This window comes from Mus musculus, chromosome 2 (genome assembly GCF_000001635.26).
Source record: "Mus musculus strain C57BL/6J chromosome 2, GRCm38.p6 C57BL/6J".
Taxonomy (NCBI): Eukaryota; Metazoa; Chordata; class Mammalia; order Rodentia; family Muridae; genus Mus; species Mus musculus.
The window spans coordinates 34,850,384-34,874,395 of NC_000068.7; the positions used below are offsets into that span (position 1 = coordinate 34,850,384).

At 44.9% G+C, this 24,012-nt stretch overlaps 1 protein-coding gene across 4 annotated transcripts; it reads right to left on the reverse strand.

Moving 5' to 3' along the window:
- Positions 1-1,703: 1,703 nt before the first annotated feature.
- On the reverse strand, positions 1,704-20,582 carry Psmd5 (proteasome (prosome, macropain) 26S subunit, non-ATPase, 5). Of its 4 annotated transcripts, none has more exons than XM_030251975.1 (10): positions 20,367-20,560; positions 16,510-16,654; positions 15,599-15,712; positions 15,144-15,272; positions 13,074-13,152; positions 10,249-10,391; positions 7,255-7,446; positions 6,065-6,174; positions 3,869-4,009; positions 1,704-2,450 (listed from the first exon to the last, which is right to left on the reverse strand). In XM_030251975.1, the coding sequence occupies exons 6-10, from the start codon at positions 10,373-10,375 to the stop codon at positions 2,193-2,195; spliced, it is 828 nt and encodes a 275-aa protein (XP_030107835.1). In that variant the 5' UTR covers positions 10,376-10,391; positions 13,074-13,152; positions 15,144-15,272; positions 15,599-15,712; positions 16,510-16,654; positions 20,367-20,560; the 3' UTR covers positions 1,704-2,192. The 4 variants fall into 4 exon arrangements, with proteins under 4 accessions (XP_030107835.1, XP_017174701.1, NP_542121.2 ...); NM_080554.2 differs by having other exon boundaries at positions 1,706-2,450; positions 13,074-13,183; positions 20,367-20,579; XM_017319212.2 differs by lacking the exon at positions 16,510-16,654 and having other exon boundaries at positions 20,367-20,582.
- Positions 20,583-24,012: the final 3,430 nt, after the last annotated feature.

Below are 24,012 nucleotides of genomic sequence, written 5' to 3' on the forward strand. Positions count from 1 at the left end.
AGCAGGAAGCATAGCAGTATGCAGGAAGCCATTTTGCTGGAGGAGCTGAGAATTCTACATCTTGATCAGAAGGCAGCCAGGAGACCCTGTTCCACCCTGGGCGGAGTTTGAGCATAGGAGACCTCAAAGCTCAGCACCCGTGGTGACACTTCCTCCTGATAGTGCCATTCCCTAGGGGCCAAATATTCAAACACAGGAATCTATCGGGGTCAGACCTATTCACCACACTTATGAAATGCAAAATAATAACAATGCTTTTTATCAAATCTGGATAAAAAAAGATCACAACAAAAGCACAAGAGCCAGTGATGCACACCTTTAATCCCAGCACTTGGGACGCAGAGACATGTGAATCATAGTGAGGTCCAGGACAGCCGGGAACTCAGGGATACAAGAGAAGCCCTGTCTCAGGAAACCAAGTGCTGGAGCTGTGGCTCAATGATCAACAGCACTGTGGACCCAAAGGAACCGGGTTCAAATCCCAGCTACTGCTTGATGTCTCACAGCCATCTGAACTGCCATTGGGCTGGTGAGATGGCTCAGCAGGTAAGAGTACTGACAGCTTTTCCAAAGGTCCCGAGTTCTAATTCTAGCAACCACAGTGTCTCACAACCACCGGTAATGAGATCTGATGCCCTTTTCTGGTGCATCTGAAGACAACTACAGTGTACTTATTTATAATAATAAATGAGCAGGGTCAACCAGAGCAAGCAGCGGTCCTAAATTCAATTCCCAACAACCACATGAAGGTTTACAACTACAGTGTACTCATATATTTACATAAATCTTTTTTTTTTAAAGAAACAACAAAGCAGAATGAGTATACACACCATACACTGGAGAGAGGGGACTCCTTTGAATCTTGGAATTACATAATTAAGTCAACAGTGTGACTTGGGATGGTGGCTGGCAGCAGTGGGAGGAATTACCATTTAATAGACATAAAACTTTAGTTTTCAAAGATAGAGTTTTGGAGAGGGACAGCAATAATCACTGTATAACACATATATAATGCTACTGAAAAGCACACTTACAATAGCTATATTTTATTTTACCACGTGAATTACATGTGTGTGTGTGTATATATATGTGTGTGTGTGTGTGTGTGTGTGTGTGTGTGTGTGTGTGTGTGTGTGTGTGTATGTATATATATATAATCTTACTGCAACCAAAGTTAAGGGAAAAAAACCTAACATCATGAATGCCATTAAAATAAGTCAGGTATAGGCTAATTTGTGATACTGGTCATATAGAAATGATCAGTGTGGAAAAGGAAACGCAGCTGGACCAGGACTCCAGTCATTCGAAAGTCAGGTTACAGGAAGGGATGACTTAGCTACCTCAGCACAGCCTAAAAGAAACACGTCCTGGTTCTAGTGCCACTGACAGGCTGGAGCAACACCCCCTCCCCCCAAGTCTTTTTTGTGTGTCGAGAGCTTTGCTGTTTAGATATAAACATTGGTAAAACAGTGACATGGCATGTTAGTTGGTACACGCTGTCCCTTCTCTTCTGACTTTGGACATCAGGAGCCAGAGAGTCTGACTACATCAAGACTAGACTTAATAGGTCTGAAGAATCAGCCCAGCCCTCAGTGATGATGACCCACCAATGGATAAAATGGTAACAAAGGAAACTTTCTGGTTAGGGCATTACACTTCCTTCCCTGTCACCACAACATGGTAACAGTGACACACAGCCGGAATACCAACGCCAAACAAGTTTGGATTTATTTTATTTTCAAAGGAAAAGTAAGAAATATTATTCAAACTATTATTCCTTATATACAAATAATATAATTCGATGATTCTAAATGACTTATTTTTTAGAGACTACCCAAGATACCCAAGATTTTGAGGCAAAAATCAGGTAAGGAAAAAGAAAATGTGGTTGAGAGAATCCAGAATCATTTTGGCTTCATTTTATTTTTTAAAAATGTCATGAGTGTGCCCATGGAAACTTTGAGAAAACAAACCTCGACCTTGCAGCAGAGACTTTGGCAGCCAGAGGACTCGGGGAAACACGAGCACTCTCAGGCTCCTACTGCTTTTACAAGAGCCGAGTCTACACAGCATTAAGTAGGGACAACACTGCTGATGGTGAGGCTGTGCCTGGGAAGACAGACGTCCTGTGGTGTGGAGCACGGATGGAATCGTGTGCCTTGGGAAATTCTGCTGTTTTAGGTGGAAAGGGATCAGTCAGCCCCTTCTACTGCTGTTGTGGCAACAGGTTTCACATAGTATGGACCTTCACTTAGGTACGCTCTGAGCCTCAAATAATTTGAGTTCCCAAAGATCTCTGCAACTGTCTTGGAATTGGCAAGTGCTTTTACCAGTTCATATTTGGCATCCTTTGAAGCTTTGTCATGTTCCACAGACCGGTCCATCACAAACTCTACAAAACCTGGACTGTTAAACATAAGTCTCTGAGCCCAGGGCTGGTCTGCAATAGCCTGAAAGTGAAGGCAGAAAGAGAATACAACTTATAGTTAAGTTCATGAGCAGACAACATAATACTTAAGAGATAAATGTGATAGCACAAACCTTAAATGCATCTCCCTTTGTCCAAGTAAACAGATTCCTGAGAAACATTTTTTAAAATTCTCTAACTAACTAAAAGTTTCGTATGGGGCTGGAGAGATGGCTTGGCACTGACTGCTCCTAACTGAGTTCTGAGTTCAACTCCCAGCAACCACAGGGTGGCTCACAACCATCTGTAATGGAATCTGATGCCCTCCTCTGGTGTCTGAGACAGCCACAGTGGCCCTTTAATACAATCCATCATGTTGTAGTGACCCTCCAACCATAAAATTATTTTTGTTGACACTTCATAATTGTAATTTTGCTACTGTTACGAATCATAATGTAAATGTTTTAGGAGACAGATTTGCCAGTGGGGTTGCAACCCACAGGTTGAAAACTGTGGGCTGCTGAAATGGCTCAGCTGTTAGAAGCACCGACTGCTGTTCTGGAGGTCATGAGTTCAAATCCCAGCATCCTTATGGTGTATTCACATACATACAAAAAAAAAAAAAAGGGCCGGGCGTGGTGGCGCATGCCTTTAATCCCAGCACTCGGGAGGCAGAGGCAGGCGGATTTCTGAGTTTGAGGCCAGCCTGGTCTATAAAGTGAGGTCCAAGACAGCCAGGACTATACAGAGAAACCCTGTCTTGAAAAACCAAAAAAAACCCCGAAAAACAAAACAAAACAAAAAAACAAAACAAAAAAAAGAAAGAAAGAAAAAAGATTTGTGAACTACCATGTGGTTGCTGGGAATTGAACTCAGGACCTTAGGAAGAGCAGCCAGTGCTCTTAACCGGTGAGCCATCTCTCCAGCCCCTTAGCTATAATTTTATAACCACTGTATTTATGGTGTGGCTCCCTCCATAGATGGGAAGTTTGAGAAAGGGCCCACCGTCTCACATCAGGGGAAACTTGTGTATGAGAACCAGGATCATTTATCGCCACTGTACCAGACTTAGTAGTTCCTGCACTGGAGCCACTTCTTGAATAATTAAGAGGTTCATAAGCAAAGTTAGCAGTGCTGAGGTCAGTTGCCACAGCAAAGGTCAGAGGTGAGAAACCAGCAGCCCGGCATATCCAGAGCACGGAGTGCCAAAAGGGAGTGTAGGAGTCAAGGCTAAAGCTGAGCAGAACTTGAGGAGCTGGGTCAACCTGTGATGCAATAGCAGCTGGTTTAAACCTCAGACAGTAGTGAACACCCCTTACTGACAACCCGTTGGCACGAGTCTCTCTCAATGGCTCCTGAAGCAGCAGGGTAGAAACTACTGCGTGCACAGAGGCTAGCTCACTCTAGTGCTCCGTGTTGAGCTGGCAGTCACAGAAGGATCTGAGGAGAAAAGGTACCTACTGTGAAAACTTTCAAGGCAGCACAGTGTAGCTCCGGGAAGGGCTGGTTACTGATACCACGGAAAAGCTCCAGGGAGTCTCGAGACATGGAGGAAAACCAGGATTCTGTCATTCCCAGGAAGTCATCAGTCTGCTGCTCAGGCTGCAGCACAGAAAGGAAATGCCCATGGCAAGGTTACCACAGCCAGAGAAAAGCCCGTGCCTGAGTCAGGAAGCCTTGGATAAATGGCATTCTGTGAGCCCCTTGGAGAGAACCCATCTCTCAATCCAGGCCAGAAAGCTCCCATCTTTGTTGGACGGGATGAACTACTCACTAGGACTCCTCCAGTTCTATTACTCTGTCATTCTATGTTACACTTAAGATATGGACGGTGATGGCACACGCCTTTAATCCCAGCACTTGGGAGGCAGAGGGAGGTGGATTTCTGAGTTCGAGGCCAGCCTGGTCTACAAAGTGAGTTCCAGGACAGCCAGGGCTACACAGAGAAACCCTGTCTCGAAAATAAAAAACACAAGCAGACAAACCAAAAGATATGAGTAACCGAGCTGCTGATGGCTCAGCGGGTAAAGCCCTGGCTGTGTGAGCCTGACAGCCCGAGTTCAGTCCTCAGGTGTCATATAGAGTAGGAGAGAACTGACTCCATCAAGTTGTCCTCCGATCTCCACATGTGCACTATGGCACGTGTGCCTATACATATGCACATCTCCTGTAACCCCCTTCTCTCACTCACGATGATAGATTTCGGGAGTGAGAAGGGGTTATGGGTAAGCTAACTAAGACTAAAGAAGCAGCCCCCACCCCCAAGGGACTCTGATCCCTGCATGAGTGGACAATGCTGTTCCCAGAGGAAATGGGCTAGTAACTGAAAACCCCAGCGACTCCCTACAGTTGGGAGGTCCCAGAGAGCACCTCCCCTATTAAAGCAGGTTATGCCTGTTGCTCTTAGCTGTCCATCATAACTAAATGATAACCCTGGAAAACTTCTTCTAAGCTGCCTAGCTTCCGCAGTACCATAAACTGCTCTCTGCAGGATGCAGGGGAGCAAAGACATCAGTGTTCTTGCCCAGTGCTGGACCTGAACGCTGTGCCCACTTGCGATGACTGTTATGAGGAGAACCAAGCACCTGACTGGACTGAGGCCTGCTCCATAGGACAGCATTCAGGCTTGGTACCGTAAAGCTGCAACTCCAGTTCTAGGGGTCTGAGCCCTCTCCTGGCCTCTACAGGCACTGCACACAAGCGCTAAACACCCATACCCATACCCATACCCATACCACACCACACCACACCACACCACACCACACCACACCACACACCACACCACACCACACCACACCACACCATACCATAAAATGACCCATGGCTGTGGAAGTCAAAGGTCTTAGAGGGGCACCTCCTATTGTTGTTTTGCTAGCTGCTCATGTTTATATTTAGATTTGTGAGGCTTTCAGCCTTGGTCAGAGATGCTTCTTTTTGCAATGGGCAGTGACTGGGAATAAGTGACTTTAATATTGCCTATAGTGACACATCTGTATCAATCCCCTGCTTCTCAAGGCTCAGGGAACTCTGAAGACGAGAGGGCAGAAAGAATTTAAGAGCTGAAGATGAGAGGAGTGCTTGAGATGGCTAGCTGCTGTGGTTCCCTGCACAAACTTAAGCCAACCAAAACCCCAATGCAGCCAAGGAAGAGCTAGAGGAGTTGACAGCAGCCAGGGAGGAAGGGGGAGTCTTGCATGTGTGGCCATGACCTCAAACCCTGTGCATATGGGCAGCACTAATTACATAATAAGAAAGAAAGCAGATAGTCATGAGGTTGGAGAGGACATTGGAGGAACAGGGAGGGGACACTGGAAAGGAGTGGACACAATCAAATGTATGCATACGTGTATGCAACTCTTGAATAAATTGAAAAATACCCTTACAAAGTTTTCATGTCCCAGTAACATAGTGAAGGTAGCTCTCACTCTCCTGGAACTCACTCTGTAGACCAGGCTGGCATTGAACTCAAGAGTACCTGCCTCTGCCTCCCAAGTGGTGGAATAACCACTGCCCTGCTTTGTTTTGTTAGGTCTTGAGCCAGGGTTTCTCTCTGGAGCCCTGGCTGGCCTGGAACTCAGAAACTACTAGTGCCATGCCGATTCGTCCTCCCAAACACAGACAGCCCGCTGCCCTTCATTAACTTCCCCGTGTACTTACCGATAAATACAGGAGAGAGGAAACTGCATCCAAGCACCTAATCTTCAGCTCCGTGGAAGCATTCTTTGCTTGATATCCTACTCTCATGAGGACACGTTCAAAGCGGGTTCCTGTGAAGGATAAGGTGACACATTAAACCCAACCAGTGCTGCCCATCTCGTTCATACTGCTGTGCTCCACCACCACCATCCTTCTCAACAGCCCAACCTGAGACGAGGTCCCAACAAGCAAACCCCACCCTCCCTTCTCTCTCCCTGGTGCCTGATCTCGGCTTTCTGTTGCTATGAACTTGACCTCCCTATGTGCTTAACATAAGCTTGTCTGTGAATCGTGCAGTACCTGTTCTCCATGCCTGGCCCTCTTGTTTTAGCAAAATGTCTTTAGACCGCCTCTGTGCTGCAGCTTCTGTCACAGCCTCACACTTTCACACACATGTAACTCATTCATCCACCACGTACATTATGGGGTTTAAATTGCTTTGAGCAGATAGATACTGCTCTACACAGGAGTATATAGACACTGCTTGAACCTTTGCTTGCCATATTGTATTCCAGAGTTGCTGGCTCATACGCTAGCTCTGTTTTAATTTTTCTGTGGAACTTCCATACTGTTTTCTAACATCTGAACACTTGTTATGCTTAGAAGAAAATAAAGGTAGCGGCTACCCTCATGGGTACGAAGTGAAAAGCAATGGACGCTCAGCACGGTAAAACATTACGGAGGAGTGCAGTCAAAGGTTCCAACCTGCACAGGCTCGGAAGGGTCTCGACACAAAGTGTTCCTTCTGACTCTCTCTGTGCTTCTGAAATACTCAAAACCCTGAAGAAGCTGCTGCTGTGCTATTTTGATAAATGAGGAACGTGACCAGAGAAGTTATGTAAATGAAATTCATACAGCTTCCGTCAGTGTAGAAACTCGAACACAACATGAGCAATGCCATAAAATTAAGGAAAATGTTAGCAGCAAACCACATGGTTCTTGTTGGATGAAAGCCTACATATAGTAAGGAGCAAAAGCCACAGCTTTCAGTACTAATCACAAGACTCTGGGAGGCAAGTTCATGTTAGGGATAAGAAGACTGTCGCCTGCAAAAGTAGTTTCTAGAACAGTTATCCCACCAGCAGATGAACCTGAACATGAAATCCTGGCCCAAAATATGTCTTACAAAAGCCAAGTCAAGTCACACCAACCTGTCTTCTGTAAAACTTGTTTTCCTTCAACACTGGATCCCAGGATTCCAACTGTGTCGACAGCGACACCAATCATGGTGGGGTCTTGACTATCCGCCATTTCAAACACCTTCTCCAGAAAAACAGGGTAGCGCTCACAGATCTGCTGAGGACTATCCATGACGGCCAGGTTTCCAAAAAACTTCACAAATCCTAAAAGATTTACAAAAATAGACGTTAGGAGAAGGATAAGAAACACAAGTTGGGGGCTCCATGTTTCCACAGGAATTATCAGTAACTGTAGGCAGCAGGAGGAGACAGATAAGCACTGTGCTGCCTGCAGCGGACAGCTAAGGAGATTCAAAGACCCATCTGTGTGGTTCCAAGAACGAAATTCCCCAAGGTGTCAACGGAGCTTGAGGGGAGAGGCAGAGAACTATCTGTGTGTTACAGGTCAGCTTGGTCTATAGCCAGGTAGGGAGAGAAGGAAACGGAGGAGAGAGAGACAGGGAAGGAGGGAGGAAGAGAGAGAACATAGGCACACCAATGGATACCAATGACAGGGAGTGATTGCACCAGGTGCAATCACTGTAAACTTCAGCAGACCACCTCAAGGGGCATTACCCTCAGCTACTCGAGTGTGTGAGGAAGACTAATCAACCCGACCTGGAGTGAAATGGGCGGGGTGAATCCTCCTCATCTCACCGCACAGAATGCACAGATCTGGACTCGGTGCACGGCAGCATACTGGTATATTGGTATTCTGATTTATTTCTCACTCAACTGTTGATTTTTTGAGAGATGGTTTCTCTGTGTACTTCTGGCTGTCCCAGAATCACTGTAGACCAGGCTGGCCTTGAATGCAGATATTTGACTGCTCCTGCCTCCCAAGTGCTGGGATTAAAAGCATGCACCACCACACCTGGCTCTCACTGAATTTTTAAAGAAAACCATCTAATGCTGTAGAGTGCCCATGTTTTCATAACATCAGTCCACAGTGCAGTTGTCCCAGTACAACAGATTCCACCTCATTAAGGGACTCTTAGTGTCTTTTGTTTTTATTAACTTTTCAAACTAACAAAAAAACAAAAACCAAAAAATTCTGTACACAGCTGTTATGTACATCATGTCTGGAAATATATTTGTATTGTATACTGGACAAATTAAGCAAATTAATATACGTACTATGTTGTTTGTGGTGAAAACACTTAAGTCTCTTCTAAGCACCACTTAAGAGAGCACACAGTGTAACAGTCATGACCCTGTCCTTATTTCTGGCAGTTTGGATGCCTGCACTCCCACCGTCACAGCAAGCCCTAATATCCTCTAATCATCAACCTATTCCTGGGTTCAACTTTGGATTACACATGTCAGTGAGATCACATGGTACTGGTTTCATTCACCCTTGTCCTTCAGATTTAACCAGTGTGCAAATAACAGGGTTTCTTTATTTTTAAAGCTGAGTAACCTCCCATTGTGCTATACAGTCTATTATCTATGTAGCCACTGGTACATGTTCAGGTTGACCCCGGATCAAGTGCTGCAAGTGACATGGCAGTACAGACAGCTTTTCAGCAGATTGGTTTTGTTTCCTTTGGCTACATACCCAAATGGGATCCGCCAGAGTCTATCTTAAAAGACCTTCAGTTTCCCACGATTGCACTAACTTACATTCCCATCAATACACAGGTTCTCTGCTTCACAGCATCACCTCAGTAATTTTAACAGGTTTGGACTGACTGTCCTCAGTGGTTTATGCATCTTTCCAAGAGCCTACCTGGCAGCTACAGGACTTCTTTTGAGTAAAGCTGATCCAGGTCCTTTGCTGATTTTTACCTGGGCTGGTTTTTTGCTACAATTTGCTTGTGCCCTTATGTTCTGGACATGGACTCTTTCCTAGATACAGTTACAAATGTTCCTCTAACTCCAGGTTGCTTCCTCACTCGGGATCGTTTCACTGGGCGGATAGACGCCTTTCAGTTTGGTGCAAGTACCTTTGTTGTACTTCTGTTGCCTGTGCTTTGAGTAGCATATCCAAAAATACCTTGGTCCAGACCCAAGTCCAAAGCTTTCCCCACTACATTCTCTTCCGCTTCACGTTTTACATTCCTGTCCTTAATTACACTGTGCTGAGTTCTAGGACAGGAGACAAAGGTCTAATTTCATTCTTCACCTAAATATCCAGTTTTATCTTTCAGCATCATTTATTGAAAATAATGTACTTTCCACATGTATGTTTTGGGCATGGATTGTAAAAATAAGGATTTATCCAGAGTCCTCTGTTCTGTCCTATTAGTCTGTGTGTCCTTCTGGGAGTAAGACAGTGATTTATCACTGAGTATTCCTGTATTTCAGATGCTATCACAATGGGATTGCTGCCTTGAGCTCTCTTTTGGGCAGTTCATCATTAGTGTGGAAGGCTACCAACTTTGTATGCTGCTGTTGATCAGCAACTTCACTGAATTCAGTTCTTAGCTCTGACAGTTTCTTGGTGGAGTCTGAAGTATTCTCCATGTGATATCACCCCACATTTATACCTATAAATAGAACAATTTCAAATCTTCTTTGGGTTTACATACCTTTTACTTTTCTCTTACCAGTGTGTTCCAGGATTTGTTAAACTGTACTGCAGAGAAGTGGGGAGAGGGCCCTGCTCCTGATCACAGGAGAGGCTTTCGACAACCCACACCTGAGCCCACCATCAGCTGTGGGGCCCTCACACACGGCCTGTGCTGTGTTATAACACACTTCTTTTACAGCCGACTGGGCTGTCATGCTAAAAGGATGCTGCCACATGCATGTTTGGTATCTGCTGGTATGTTTTCCATCCTTCATTTTAGTAATCTGCTGTACCACAATGTATTAACTTGGATTCATGGCATCACTCAGGTGTGATGCAGGGTCCTCTCACTGTACCGACTGTGGCTGCGGCATCTTGTGAAGGAAGCATGAAGGAGAGAAAGCCCTGCCTTTCAGGAGCCAGTGTAACTCAGACATTGGAAGAGCTGCTCTCACCTGGCAGATAGAAGCCAGAGAAAGGGTCTGAATCTGCGCCAACAATTATATTGGATATCTGGTCAATGACTCCTTCTTGAGCAAGGTATTGTCGTCCGTGATGGGTATAAGCTAGTGATGTCACCATTTCTATACAGGTGGCTCTAAAGTCAAAAAGGACAAAAATGAAGAGCATTTTAAAACTGATTTCACATGGGGTCTATTATATTTAATTATTCTCATCAAATCTGAAAGGCCCATAGTCTGGCTCCTTCTTCAGATGAGGATACAAGAGCACTATCATTTTCCAAGCTTATTAAGGTGGAGCTCAGATCTGAGGCCTGACCTTCTAACTGGAGACCCAATACTATTTCTGTAACATACTTGTTTCTTAAGAGGTTTTTTTAAAAAAATAATTTGTTTTATTTTGAAATACCAAACAGACACAAAACCAAAGCTGCATGAGTCCCCGTGCACCAGTAACTGTTTTTAGAATTACCAACGTTTTATCTAATCTTCCACTGAGCTATTCTAAAGAAGGCTCAACATCTTGCATTTACCCCACCTATGTCTGTAAAAGCAGCAACACTTTCTCATATAGTAACCACCGCATAATAGTAATTCTTCAGTCCCTTCTGGCATGCAGTCACGATAAGTAACTAACACAGTTTAGCTGAGGTTAAACCTGGCACCTGACCTCTTCAGATTTATCTATGTCCTTGTTCATTCGATTAAAATATGAAAATGCAAATAAGTACAAAGTGACACTGTGGTGGTAGCACAGACCTTTAATCCTAGCACTCGAGGCAGAGGCAGAGGCAGAGGCAGAGGCAGAGGCAGAGGCAGAGGCAGAGGCAGAGGCAGAGGCAGAGGCAGAGGCAGAGGCAGAGGCAGAGGCAGAGGCAGAGGCAGAGGCAGAGGCAGAGGCAGAGGCAGAGGCAGAGGCAGAGGCAGAGGCAGAGGCAGAGGCAGAGGCAGAGGCAGAGGCAGAGGCAGAGGCAGAGGCAGAGGCAGAGGCAGAGGCAGAGGCAGAGGCAGAGGCAGAGGCAGAGGCAGAGGCAGAGGCAGAGGCAGAGGCAGAGGCAGAGGCAGAGGCAGAGGCAGAGGCAGAGGCAGAGGCAGAGGCAGAGGCAGAGGCAGAGGCAGAGGCAGAGGCAGAGGCAGAGGCAGAGGCAGAGGCAGAGGCAGAGGCAGAGGCAGAGGCAGAGGCAGAGGCAGAGGCAGAGGCAGAGGCAGAGGCAGAGGCAGAGGCAGAGGCAGAGGCAGAGGCAGAGGCAGAGGCAGAGGCAGAGGCAGAGGCAGAGGCAGAGGCAGAGGCAGAGGCAGAGGCAGAGGCAGAGGCAGAGGCAGAGGCAGAGGCAGAGGCAGAGGCAGAGGCAGAGGCAGAGGCAGGTAGAGCTCTGTGAGTTCGAGGACAGCCAGGGCAACACTGTCTCAAAAAAAATTAAAAAAAAAAAAAAAAAAGGACCCAGTAACCAATGTATATATATGGATTTAACAAATCCAGTCATACTACAAAAGAAAGACAACCATAAAGTCATTAAATACCGGAAATATCTATATACAAAGATGGCGATTACCATGCTATCATAACAGCAAAGGCAGAGAGTGTAGATGAGTAGAGCAAACACTGGGCAATATTAAGAGGACCTGGGAGTAGGAACAACAGGAGCTCTAAGAGACACAGCTAACACTCAGCAAGGACCCTTGTGAGCCATTATATTGGTTTGTATGGCTAATTTGTTTAATCCTCATATAGTCTTTATAGAATTATTATTGTTCTCAGTCATGGATGTCAGACATAGTCCCAGAGGCTGATACAGGAGGATCATAAGTTCAAGGCTTGCCTGGATTACATGTGCGCTCAAAGCCAGCCTGGGCATCTAGGTGAGACCCTATCTCAAAATAAGAAAGTAAACGGCATAGGGATATAGCTCAGTGGTAGAGTGATTGCCTGATGTGTAAGTCCTGAGTTCAATCCCTAATACTGCAGCAAAAGGAAAAGAAACTGGGGGCTGGAGAGATGGCTCAGTGGTTAAGAGCACTGACTGCTCTTCCAAAGGTCCTGAGTTCAATTCCCAGCAACCACATGGTGGCTCACAACCATCTGTAATGAGATCTGACACCCTCTTCTGGAGTGTCTGAAGACAGCTACAGTGTACTTACATATAATAAATAAATAAATCTTTAAAAAAAAAAAAAAAGAAAAAGAAACTGGGTACAGAAATGCTATAGTCATTTGTCCAAGGCCAAACGGGTAGAGGTCTAAGAGCTATGAAGCTCATGTCTTCATTCTTTTTTTGTTTTTTCGAGACAGCTTTTCTGTGTAGCCTTGGCTGTCCTGGAACTCCCTTTGTAGACCAGGCTGGTCTCAAACTCAGAGATCTGCCTGCCTCTGCCTCCCAAGTGCTGGGATTAAAGGCGTGCACCACCACTGCCCAGCAAATCTTCATTCTTTTTAAAACACGGTATTTCTTCTATCATATCATAGAGCTATTTGATAATGCAACTTGGTAAGATGCTAAGTCATCTAAAATGGCCTATATCAAAGTGATTCATGACTGTTTAAATTACATATTGTAACATATTAATCAAAGAGCAAACTTTGAGACAGAGGATATAGTCATTTGAAAAATAACTAAGACATCTTGCAGGACTTTGCAAAGCTAAATGTATTATCATGATAAAAAAGCCATTTCCTAAAATGCTTCTTGAAAGTAACACCAGCCCTGAGATCACAGCTGTATAGGATCCACCAGCACAGAAGACTACACTAAGACCCACACTTGCTTTGTGGCCCTAAAAAAAGGGCATTTCACTTGAAGAAGTCTCCCAACTCTACTTACCTGACTAACACGTCCTCACCCGTCAGCTCTTTTAGGAGTTGAGTCACCAGTCCACTTGTGGTACAGTAGTTTAAAGATTCTGATGACACAGAAGAAATATCTATAATTAGCTGAGAGAAAAAAAAAAAAAAAGGTCAAAACAGGTCCAACCTGTTAGCTTTCATTTTTAACTAAATGCAGAACTATATTTGTACTATGTATGAGACTGAATTCTTAACAATCCATGATTTGTTTCTAGGAAAACTTCATTGACCATAAAACAAATTACTTTTGTAGAAAAATATTCCATCTACATCTAGGTATATATGTACCTTCCACAAAGAAAGCATTAATCAGGGCATGAGACTGGCATTAGCAACAAACATAAAAATGATTCATTCAAAGTGGTGCACACATGCACACGCTCGCACACAGAGAGTAGCAGAACTTCCCTGATGGGTACAAGGCCTGTAATAAGCACCACAAAATAAAATTGTATCTATGTACCTGTCTGTCACATGTTCATTTGACATGTCCTGAAAGCTTAATGAAAGATGAAGGATACTAAAATATTTAACAGAAGTGGCAGAATCAGGGATTTTGGGTTTTTACATCTTCATTGAATTATGTATTTTGTGGAGGGGAGTATGTGTGTGAGGGAGAAGGGCTCAAAGACAACCTGTGGGAGTTGGATCTCTCTCTCTACCCGAGTTATCAGGCTTGACAGCAAGTGCCTTTACTCACCACACCATTCCACTGGCCCAAAGATCATTCTTATATATGCTACAAACATCATGCTGTACATGACCAATGCATGCAATTTAATGAATCAATTAAAATACAAATTTGGGGAAATACTACTGATTGCATTTAAAAGAAACCAAGGATGAGAAAAATGAAGTGAGACTCATCTGGATGCAAATACAGTACAAAGTGACACTGGGAGGTTGGCCTAGGGTAGCGGCAGCTATGCCACCAAGGAGACACACGGCTTCAGTAAAGCTGGCAGGATTGGAAACGTGACAGGGAGAAGCCTTTGTAAAGATATAGACCAAGGTCTAGGACCCATCCATCACAGAGGGAATGGAAGGGAGGGAGCAGGAATCCAGCTCGGGCAGGCAGTTCCGTGAAGGCTGAAGGTCTAGCTCAGAAGACAGGTGGAGGGAGAAGCCCACAATTCATAGTCTTACCACGTAGGCGGGAACTGACATCTCAAGAATGAGGTCTGCCTGAGTACCATGTGCCTCCGCACATGATGGGATTCATTTCACTCTCTCGGGCGTCAACAAACAAAAGTCTAGTAAGGAGCACGGAACCAAGAAACAGAAAGAGACAAGGGAAAGCAGAGCATGCAAAGTCAGAGAGTCCTCAGGAAGGGAGTGAGTTAAATGTGAGGGGGATTAGATTACACGTGGCTTCATTTTTAGATATGCTACTTATTTATGTGTGTGGACAGGGTCAATACTTCTTCAGTCTTCAGCAGCGAGATTAACAACATATAACATTATTGTATTACTCAGTTGCTCTGGGGCTAAGATAATTGGTCATTAAAGTGCATACGTGCACGCATGGGGACTCATGTTAAAAACGCCAGGTGTAGTAGCATGCAGTGGTAATCCCAGTGCTGGGTAGGTCTCTGGTGCTCACCAGACAGGCAGGTTAGTGTAATCAGTGGATTCCAGGCCTTAAAGAACAAGGCAGACCTGAGGAATGAGACTGACATCTGGGTTCGACATGCACATATCCACACACCAAGTGTAAACACATGAACTAATGACAGCGTGCGTGAGGCTTTTAGAAGTGTTCAACAGAAAACTGGAGGAAGGAGGAACCACCTTCCCACTAAGAATACTGACATTCTTTTCAGTCTTGAGTCAAAGGTGTCTGGTCAGGTGTAATACATACACCACACTGGAAGTACCTTTGAGACCGTCTCACACGAGGTCATGAACACACCCTGTACTGTAAGCACCATGTCGTAGCATACAGGACTCAAAAGACTCACTGAATGTGCATGTGTGAGCCACCCTGGCTTCCTCTATAAATGCACGCCACTGCTTGGAGGATTAGGAAGTGTGTTCTCACACTTACCTCATAGACCCTGTATCGAACAACGTCGTTTGTTTTCATTACATTCTTCAAATCATCCAGCAGGTTACTTTCAAACAGAGCTTCCAGGCCAGCCTGGGTTAGTGATATTCTCGACAGGGATTTAATAGCCTTACACAGAAAGAAAGTATCTGTCAGAAAGTACAGAAGAGTTGTATCTGCTTCCTGAGCCCGATGTCAAAATTAGTACATAAAATACCCTAATCCAATAGGTAGTCCCATTTTTGCTACTGTTATTTATTTATAACCGGTAAAAACAAAGCAACCAAACACAAGTGTGACAGATGACACAGACAGGTGACTTAGAAGCTCACTGCTGTTTCTGACAAGGCTGCAGATTCATTTCCACCTTAACCCTACAAACCATGCAGTAAGCTTCTCTCCTGACTTTAGGACACCAATGTCTGCACAGTTGGCTGAGGCTCTAGTGAACTCACCGCTTTAGCAACAGATAAATTCTCTCCGCCAATGCAATAAACAATCTGTTTCAACAGCTCAGCATTATTGAGAATCTCAGTAACAGCTTCTGAATTTTCAACAATTCTTCCAATCTGGGGGAAAAAAAGGCAGAGAGACACTCTTCCCAAATAGAACACACAAACAAAGGATATTTGTATTTTTTAGTGTGTGATTATTACAAGTACTTATTACAGCTATCACACAAATTACTACAACTTCACTAAAGCCAAACACACACAGGGTATAGTCATGCTTTTAAGTGGGAAGGAACAATAAACAGTGGGTAAAGAGTGGAGACAGGTGAGTCAAACCAGCATGTCGATTTTTAGTTGTACAAATCTTGGATAAATTACCGTCTTTGAATTTTTTTTTTTTTTTTTTTTTTTTTTTTTAGAAAAATAAGAATACCATTTTTAATTCTAGGGCAGTAAGAAGATTAAATGGATGAGGCAAAGTATCTGCTACAATGCTATAGTTTCTGGCATATATATGGGGAATGAATAAATACCACCCTCCCACCCACCGCAAACGGAATGCACAGATTAGAGAAGAGAAGGGAAAGCTGCAGACTGCTGGGTAACCAACTGCAGTGCCTAACATACATGACCCCAGCAGCGTACCACACAAACGCTATGATATCTGGCTGTCAGGATGAAAGCCGCTACTATAATGTGTTGGCTTTGTGAAGTTTACACTTGGTTCAAGCTTCTCCAATACAACGTGATATAGCAGAGTAACTTCTAAACCCCTAAAAGTCAGTTTCTACAGCCTGGGAGCTCCTTACAGGTTGATCTCGTGAGCTCGCACAGCAGTGGCAGCACACCTGCCACATCCAAGGGCTTCAGTGAGTGACTTAGACGTTTCTGCATTTACCACTATGATTCCATACCTGCGACAGAGTGAGGGTTTTTACAGAGTCATCAGGGTGAGTCAGTCCCCTCTGCAGGTCAAGCCTGAGGTTCCTGGCCAAGTGAATCGGCTCCACAGCTTGGAGCAGCCTCTCCAGAATGGAGACACACAAAGCAGTCTGTTCCCTAAAGGAGACAGCACAGGTCTCAGTCATATCACGTCAGGCTGGAGACAACAACCTAACACCTAAAGTGACGATTTCTCCTGAACACTTTCTTCAAAGAAGCAGATTCTCGTCACTTATTAGACATTTAGTGTATCTCTGCACTAAACTCTTTGCAATGCCTGTGTTGGGGCTACAGAGACAGATAGGACATATTGTCTAGCTTCAGAAAGGTCACTCTAATAGAAGACATGCACACAATAAGATAGACAAAGTATAGATGTATGCCATAAGCTAGGGATAGAAGCTGTAGCAGATTAAAAGTAAGTTTGCAAGATATGGGTAAGGCTTCCAGGAGCAGTAACTCGGAACTAAGTGTTCAGGAAGACCCAGGAATGAATGGCTTAGAAAGGTGTTTCAAGCAGAGGAAGTCGCAGCACACAAGAACACACAGACAAATCAGATACTGCACTAATACTGCAAAGAAGCCTTACGGAGCATGTCATGCCTGTGCTCTGGACTGGGGAGGGTAGAGATGGCAGAGGGTAAGATGAGTGGTAAGAAACAAAACTAAGAGGTTCTTATGCCATCCTTGGCTTTTCCAGAGAAGCAATGCCCAGTGATGCAGTGGCTTTAAGCAGAGAACAGACACAAGGACAGCTAGCTTACAGCCATCTCTTGGGGATAGACACAAGGACAGTTGGCTTACAGCCATCTCTTGGGGGCTGAGATGAGACTCAGGGGTGGAACATACATACACAGCATGTACAAAGTCCTGGGCCAACCCCTAACGCCAAGTTGACAGAACAAAAGAAGACATGAAGAAGAAAGAGGAGAGGCCGCTCTGCAGCATGATAGAGAGGTTGTTCCAGTAGAAAGCAGCCAATGGATGTGGAAGGTGATGAAGGAGCAAATCAGAGCATCAGCAAAGGGGAGAAAAGGGAAAACGCCTGAAAGCTATCAGAGAGGTAAACCACTCCGAACTTGATGACTACTTGCTGTAGGTATGGATCTTGTTCCCGAACAATTTACTTGCCTCTTAATAGGCAATATAAATAAATGGGCTAATTTATGTCTGATGCCAGGATAGAATTAAACTGGCCTAACTTTCCAAGACTGCGATAAGAATACAAATCAAAAACCTTACAAATGAGCACACTTGAGCTGGGGAGATGCTCAGTGGGTAAAGCACCTGCCATGTACGTGAGGAGCTGAGTTGCAATTCCCAGATTCCCTAGAGAGACTGGATGGCTCAGTGAGAAGGCTCACAAAGCCAGCCCGACGACTTGCAGAACCCAAGGGAAACACTGCATTATAGTACTATGCACCTGACAGTAGAATTGCAGGATGCTTACAGGCCAGCTAGCTTGGAGCTGAGGTTCTCAACCTGTGGGTCACAGCCTCTTTGTGGGGTGGACCACCAGAACACAGATATTTATACTACAATTCACACCAGTAGCAAAATTACAGTTATGAAGAAATAATTTTATGGTTGGTGGTCACCACAACACAAAGAACTGTATCTAAGAGTTGTAGCATTAGGACAGTTGACAGCCACTGGCCAGGAGTCTGATGGGTGGTGATGGGGGTTGGGGGGGAGAAGGGGGAAAATAAACAACAAAAAGACCCCCAGATGTCCTGCCTCAACAAATTGGAAGATGAGAATAGATTCCCTGAAGTTGTCCCCACACATGCACTCCAGCGAGCACACACATGCTTGCTCTCTCTCTCTTAAAATAATTTTTAAAAGCAGTGATGGTTTAAAGTGTATTGTGTATAAACTGTCTCAGGTCCTATGTGAGCCTTAGCTGCCAAGCAAGCTAAAGGTGGTAAGTCAGTCATCCTTGTTGGACTTCTATGGTGAGTATCAGTGATCTTAGGTGTTAAATTTCCCTCACGCAAGGTGTCAAGATTACAGATTTACAGCAACAAACCCAGAACCTGAATCAGCAGAATTTCTTATGTGGTCTAGACAACAAATTAGTAACAGTAGTGTAGTGTGGAGACTGCAATACTATCAGAGGAGAATCACTCCAACATATTGCAACTGCCATATATAGTACATATCCAGCTCTAAGTGCCCATTCAAACTGCCTCCTAGAAGCCGGGCGTGGTGGCACATGCCTTTAATCCCAGCACTTGGGAGGCAGAGGCAGGCGGATTTCTGAGTTTGAGGCCAGCCTGGTCTACAAAGTGAGTTCCAGGACAGCCAGGGCTATACAGAGAAACCCTGTCTCAAAAAAAACAAAAAACAACCAAAAAGCTTCCTAGAATACCACCCCAGCACGCAGCAAACTGTCTTCTCCATTTACTATATTCCCAAACTTCCCAACTTTGGTTCCTGTTGCCAACCTGCACTATGATTTTTCAGAGTCTTTTCATTTTCAATATGAAAAGCCGGCTAGGGAGAAGCCCTGGGAGAGAGCCTGAGCTACATACTGAGTTTAAGACAAGCTCTATACAGCAAGATCCTATTTCAAAACAAACTAACAAAACTGGACCCAGTACCTTCTTTAAAGGCTGTAGGCCTCATCTTGTATTTACCATGTATTTCCTGAACTGTACTTCAGGGCAGATGCAGAGAGGAACAAATGTGTTTCCTAACCACAAAGACACACACAGAATTATAACAAGGGAAAGGTATCCAGAATTATAAACAGAAAAATGATAATGTCATTATGGTGTCTGACGAAGAGCCACTTGCAGCTGGAGAAAGACTTTTTTGGGGAGGTGGCACATGGGCTGGGTCCACAGTCAGTAGAACTGGTGTGAGAGGAGTTCAGAAAGTGCCAAGTCATGCTCTAGGAACGTTAGTGATGGTAACACGGTAGTGGAACAGATGCGCTCAGTGGAGTAAATGAAGGAGAGTAGCCTGGAAAAGCAGACTGGAAAGCTACCAGGAAGGGCCCAAATACCAAACTATACAATCATGATTTCCACAGACAAGCTAAGCCAACTGACCTGAGACATTAGTTCTGGTTGCAGGGTGAGGGCTAGTCAGAAAAGGAAAATAACCACTAAAATACTGACTGTTAAAACCAACTTAGCAGACGTAGCAGGAGTAAGAGATGTAGCAGAAGGGAGGTAAGAAAGCGCACTGAAAGCATTCAGTGCTGACTGACTGGAGCTCACTATCTTTTCAAATTAAAATTCAAATACAAAAAGCACATTAAATGATCAAGTTAACAAATACAAGACATTTCTAATTTAATGCTATAGATGCATATTCATCAAAAGTTGCTATCCTAACATTTTAATTCCAGTTGCACATTAATAACTTCTACATATAATCCTGGGTTATGCAGTTTACTCTCGCTTGTAAGGGGTATATAGTGGATTAATTTACACATAAGCTTTACAATTTTCCTTTTTTTTTTTTTTTACATTCAACACTTTCATACATACACAGATCGGCCGCGCAACGTTACGCAGCAATAATTTATGTCCTTAATGATTTATTAATATGGTTGTTTCTAGTTTAAAGTTTTGCTGTCTCACAAATCTGTTATTCCGTACATTTTAATTCCACTGGACAAGCATTCACTGGATACTGAAATTAAAAGGCGTGCCGTGGACCCCGCCACAATATCAGCAGAAGATTCCTTCCGGAGAGGAGAACCGTCAAGACCCGGGCAACACACAGTTGTGGACATCTTGCAATTGGACAACCTGGACTTTTCTCCGAAAGACCCCTGCAGCCATCCCTACCCGCCCAAGCCCGGTGCTTCTCTCACCGATTGTTCTGGTTAAGCAAGGAGAACAGCGGGCGGAGGCGTAGCTCCGCCGCCTGCTCGCGAAGCTCGTGCAGCGGCACAGCCTGCACCACTGACTGCAGCGCACGAAGCTCCTCCAGCGGCGCCTCCAGCCGCGCCACCTCCCGCAGGAGCGACACAGCCTGCGCCGCCATCTCCCTGGCTCCCGTCTGCCCGCCCACCTACTAGGTTCCCAGAGCGCCTCTCTGAATCTCGCGAGATCTTACGGAGCGAAGCCTCCCAGCAGATCTGTCAAGTCTCGCGAGATCCTTTCTCAACGCGGTCCCCGCCCCTTTCTTTGGGGCCCGGAGTCTTGCGCGTGCCGGGAGACTAAGAGACTGAGACCGCCCAGGGGATCAAGAGGCTTTGTGCACGCTCTCCGCAGAGGCCTCCGTGACGGAACCGGGATGACTGAACCCGAGTCCGAGGCCAGGTGGCCATCAAGATGAGGCACATGGTCCCCGAAAACTTGGACGTGGGGCGCCGGTTTGACGTCTGTCAGCCAATGGAAGGCCTGATTAAGAGAAGTTTGGGGCCGATGTGCAGGAAGTTTTCGGCATCTTCCAGAGTCTGCGCGTGACGTAATCACCGAAGGACAGACATAGCATTTAGTGCGGAGAGAAGGAGCAGGCCATGGAGGGGCTGGCCTCAGACTCCGAGACCAAATGCACACAGAAGTGTCTGATGGAAATCAGTGGTCAAGGACAAGCTATATATATTTCGTGAAAGAGAGAGAGGAGAGAGAGAGGGAGAGAAGCTTAAAAATCGCTGCCATCTGCGAAACACGGGGTTGTTGGAGAAGAACCATTAAAAGCTAGTTGACAACCAACTATTTCAAGCCGTTGGAATGTCTGGTCAGAGTTGTAGACCTCATTTGGTCCCCTGTGCCAAGGAGATGAGTCTGTTTTGGAACGCATGGCTTCCTGTTCTTTTACGGAAAGAGACAAAAATCCAGGAAGCTTAGAGGAGACTAAGGATGGGATGCCCATCTGTATGTGTGTTCGCGCGTGCATGTCAGGGACTCAGGTGACAACAATAAAACTCTGCGACTTTACAAAGACCCTAATCCCACTCTTTTGGAAAAGGTTAAACTACCCGTTTCCCCATTTTATGTCATACACACGGAGAACTGTCACTAACCGTTGTCTTCTCTTTTCGTTACTTCACGATTATCGTACCCTTGAAGCCTAGAAGCTAATTGGCAGAGAAAACTCTTGAATTAAAGGTGTGGGTGATTATGAACAGAAGTCCCAGGCATTCAGACTCCTCCCCAGCCCTCCAAACTCCCAGGGGCTTGTTTTCTGTAGCCCTTGGATCATAATATTTTCCAGACATTCAGGAATTATATCAAGAAGACATTTGACCACTTTGCTCCCTGCGTTGAAAAAGAAAACTCACTTAAGTAACACAGCAGCCTTATACTACTTTTAGTAGTTGTAAAAGAAGTTTAAAAAAAAAAAAAGATGACACATAGCCAGTCATTCTTAAAGCTTGCGAGAAACTTAGGAGTATGTTGTGAGTGGCCACACACGTTTCCCTAGAGCTGATGAGATTTAAAAAGAATGGAGAATTGATTTGGTTAAAAATAATATTGGGAAAAGTGAGCCAAGAGTCTATATCCATAGACAAGAAGACCAATCCCTGCAACCACAGACTGAAGATGACTCTAAGCAAAGCGAATGTTGCCTATGCTAGGCCTCAGCCCTCACTGGTTGCAATTGCCCTGGATCCTGGCTTGAGATGGCTCAGCAGATAAAGGCACTTGCTGGCAAGCTGAAGACCTGAGTTCCATTCTTTATGGTATAAGGAGAGAGCTGACTCGTACACGTTGTCTTCTGAATGCCACACCGTGGCACATAGTCTTAAGTGCTGGCACATAGAGACATACACATGCCACAATATGTGTGGAGGTCAGAGGGCAACTTGCTCTCTTTCCATCATTTGGGTTCTGGGATTGAACTTAATTCTTCAGGTGTGGTGGCAAGCACTTTTACCTAATGAGCCATCTCTCTGGCTCAAACTCATCTCTATTGGCTCAATAGGTTGTCTATTTTGTTGAACTAAAACACACACACACACACCAGAATAATCTAGATACAAAATAGTGCCATAACCAGTTTATGCTGTGTCTCTTTCCCTATGTCTGGAGTTGTAATCATTGTCAAGTTAGGATATGTCACATTAAAGAGCTAAATTAAAAATTTGGAAATCTTTGAGCCAATGCAGTATAGCTTAGCAGGCAAGTACACTTGCTGCCAAGTTCAGTTCCTTGGACAAAAACTACATGGCTAACAAGAGAGAACAGACTTATGCAAAGTGTCTTTGACCCCTATATGTGCAACATGGCACATTGCCAGAACCTCACAGATACACTAAATAAATAAATGGACAACTCTCTTTTTAAAAAAAATCCAAAGAAGCCGGGAGGTGGTGGCGCACGCCTTTAATCCCAGCATTGGGAGGCAGAGGCAGGCGGATTTCTGAGTTTGAGGCCAGCCTGGTCTACAGAGTGAGTTCCAGGACAGCCAGGGTTACACAGAGAAACCCTGTCTCGAAAAACAAACAAACAAACAAACAAAAATCCAAAGAACTAAGAATATATAGAATCCAAAGAGTATATATATTTAGATGTTTGTACTTTTATGTGTGTGTTTGCCTGAATGTCTGTCTGGTGCCTGTGGAGGCGTTGGATCCCCTAGAACAGTTATGGATGGCTGTGAGCTGACATGTGGATTCCGGGAACTGAACCTGTGTCCTCTGAAGACCAACAATTGTTCTTAAGTACTGAGCCATTTCTCCAAGCACAGAATAAAATAGTTTCCAAAAAGTTAGCAACTCTAGCAACGGAGGATTCTGCATTCCTGAAGGACAATACTCAGCTGCTGGCTTATTGCTTTTCCAGTTTGTGGCAGCCCCCCCCCCCATTGGAATGCTTCTAAGTGTGTATGATGTGTGTTAAAAGATGATATTGGGCTGAATTCTAAGAAAGGCTTCCCAGAGCAACTGGTTTGGGAAGAGAGAAATGAATTCACTGGGCACAAGTACAGGTCTCTCTCTCTCTCTCTCTCTCTCTCTCTCTCTCTCTCTCACTCTCTCTCTCTTTCTGTGTGTGTGTGTGTCTGTCTGTCTGTGTGTGTCTGTGTGTGTGTTGAGGGGTGGTTTTCTCTGTGTTGTTACCTGGAACTTGCTTCGCAGACCAGGCTGGCTTCAAATTCACAGAGATCCACCTGCCTCTGCTTCTGCCTCTGGCACACTAGAACTGTAGGCTTTAAGGCCAGGGAGGCAGTTCGATGAGTGTGTGCGATTCACTTGCTGGTTTTTGTGGGTGGCTTTGGCCTGTTTACAGAAGGATTTTATCTGTGTGTTCAGGCTTTGTGCGCTGGGGTTTCAGAAGGTTTTGTTTCCTAAGAAAGGCTTTGTCTTTGTCTACCTATGTGGTTTGTTTACATGAATAGGAAGGAAAAGTAGCATTAGTTTTTGTAAGAACAGTAGCTCTGAAAAGTAAGCTCGGAAGAGGTGTTAACTAGTGGGGGAAAAAAACAAACAAACAGAAGCCAGCTTTCTTTCCCTGCCTGCTGACCCGCTGCTGGCCAGCCCCGCTGGGAGGGGCAAGCTGGATAGTGTCCTG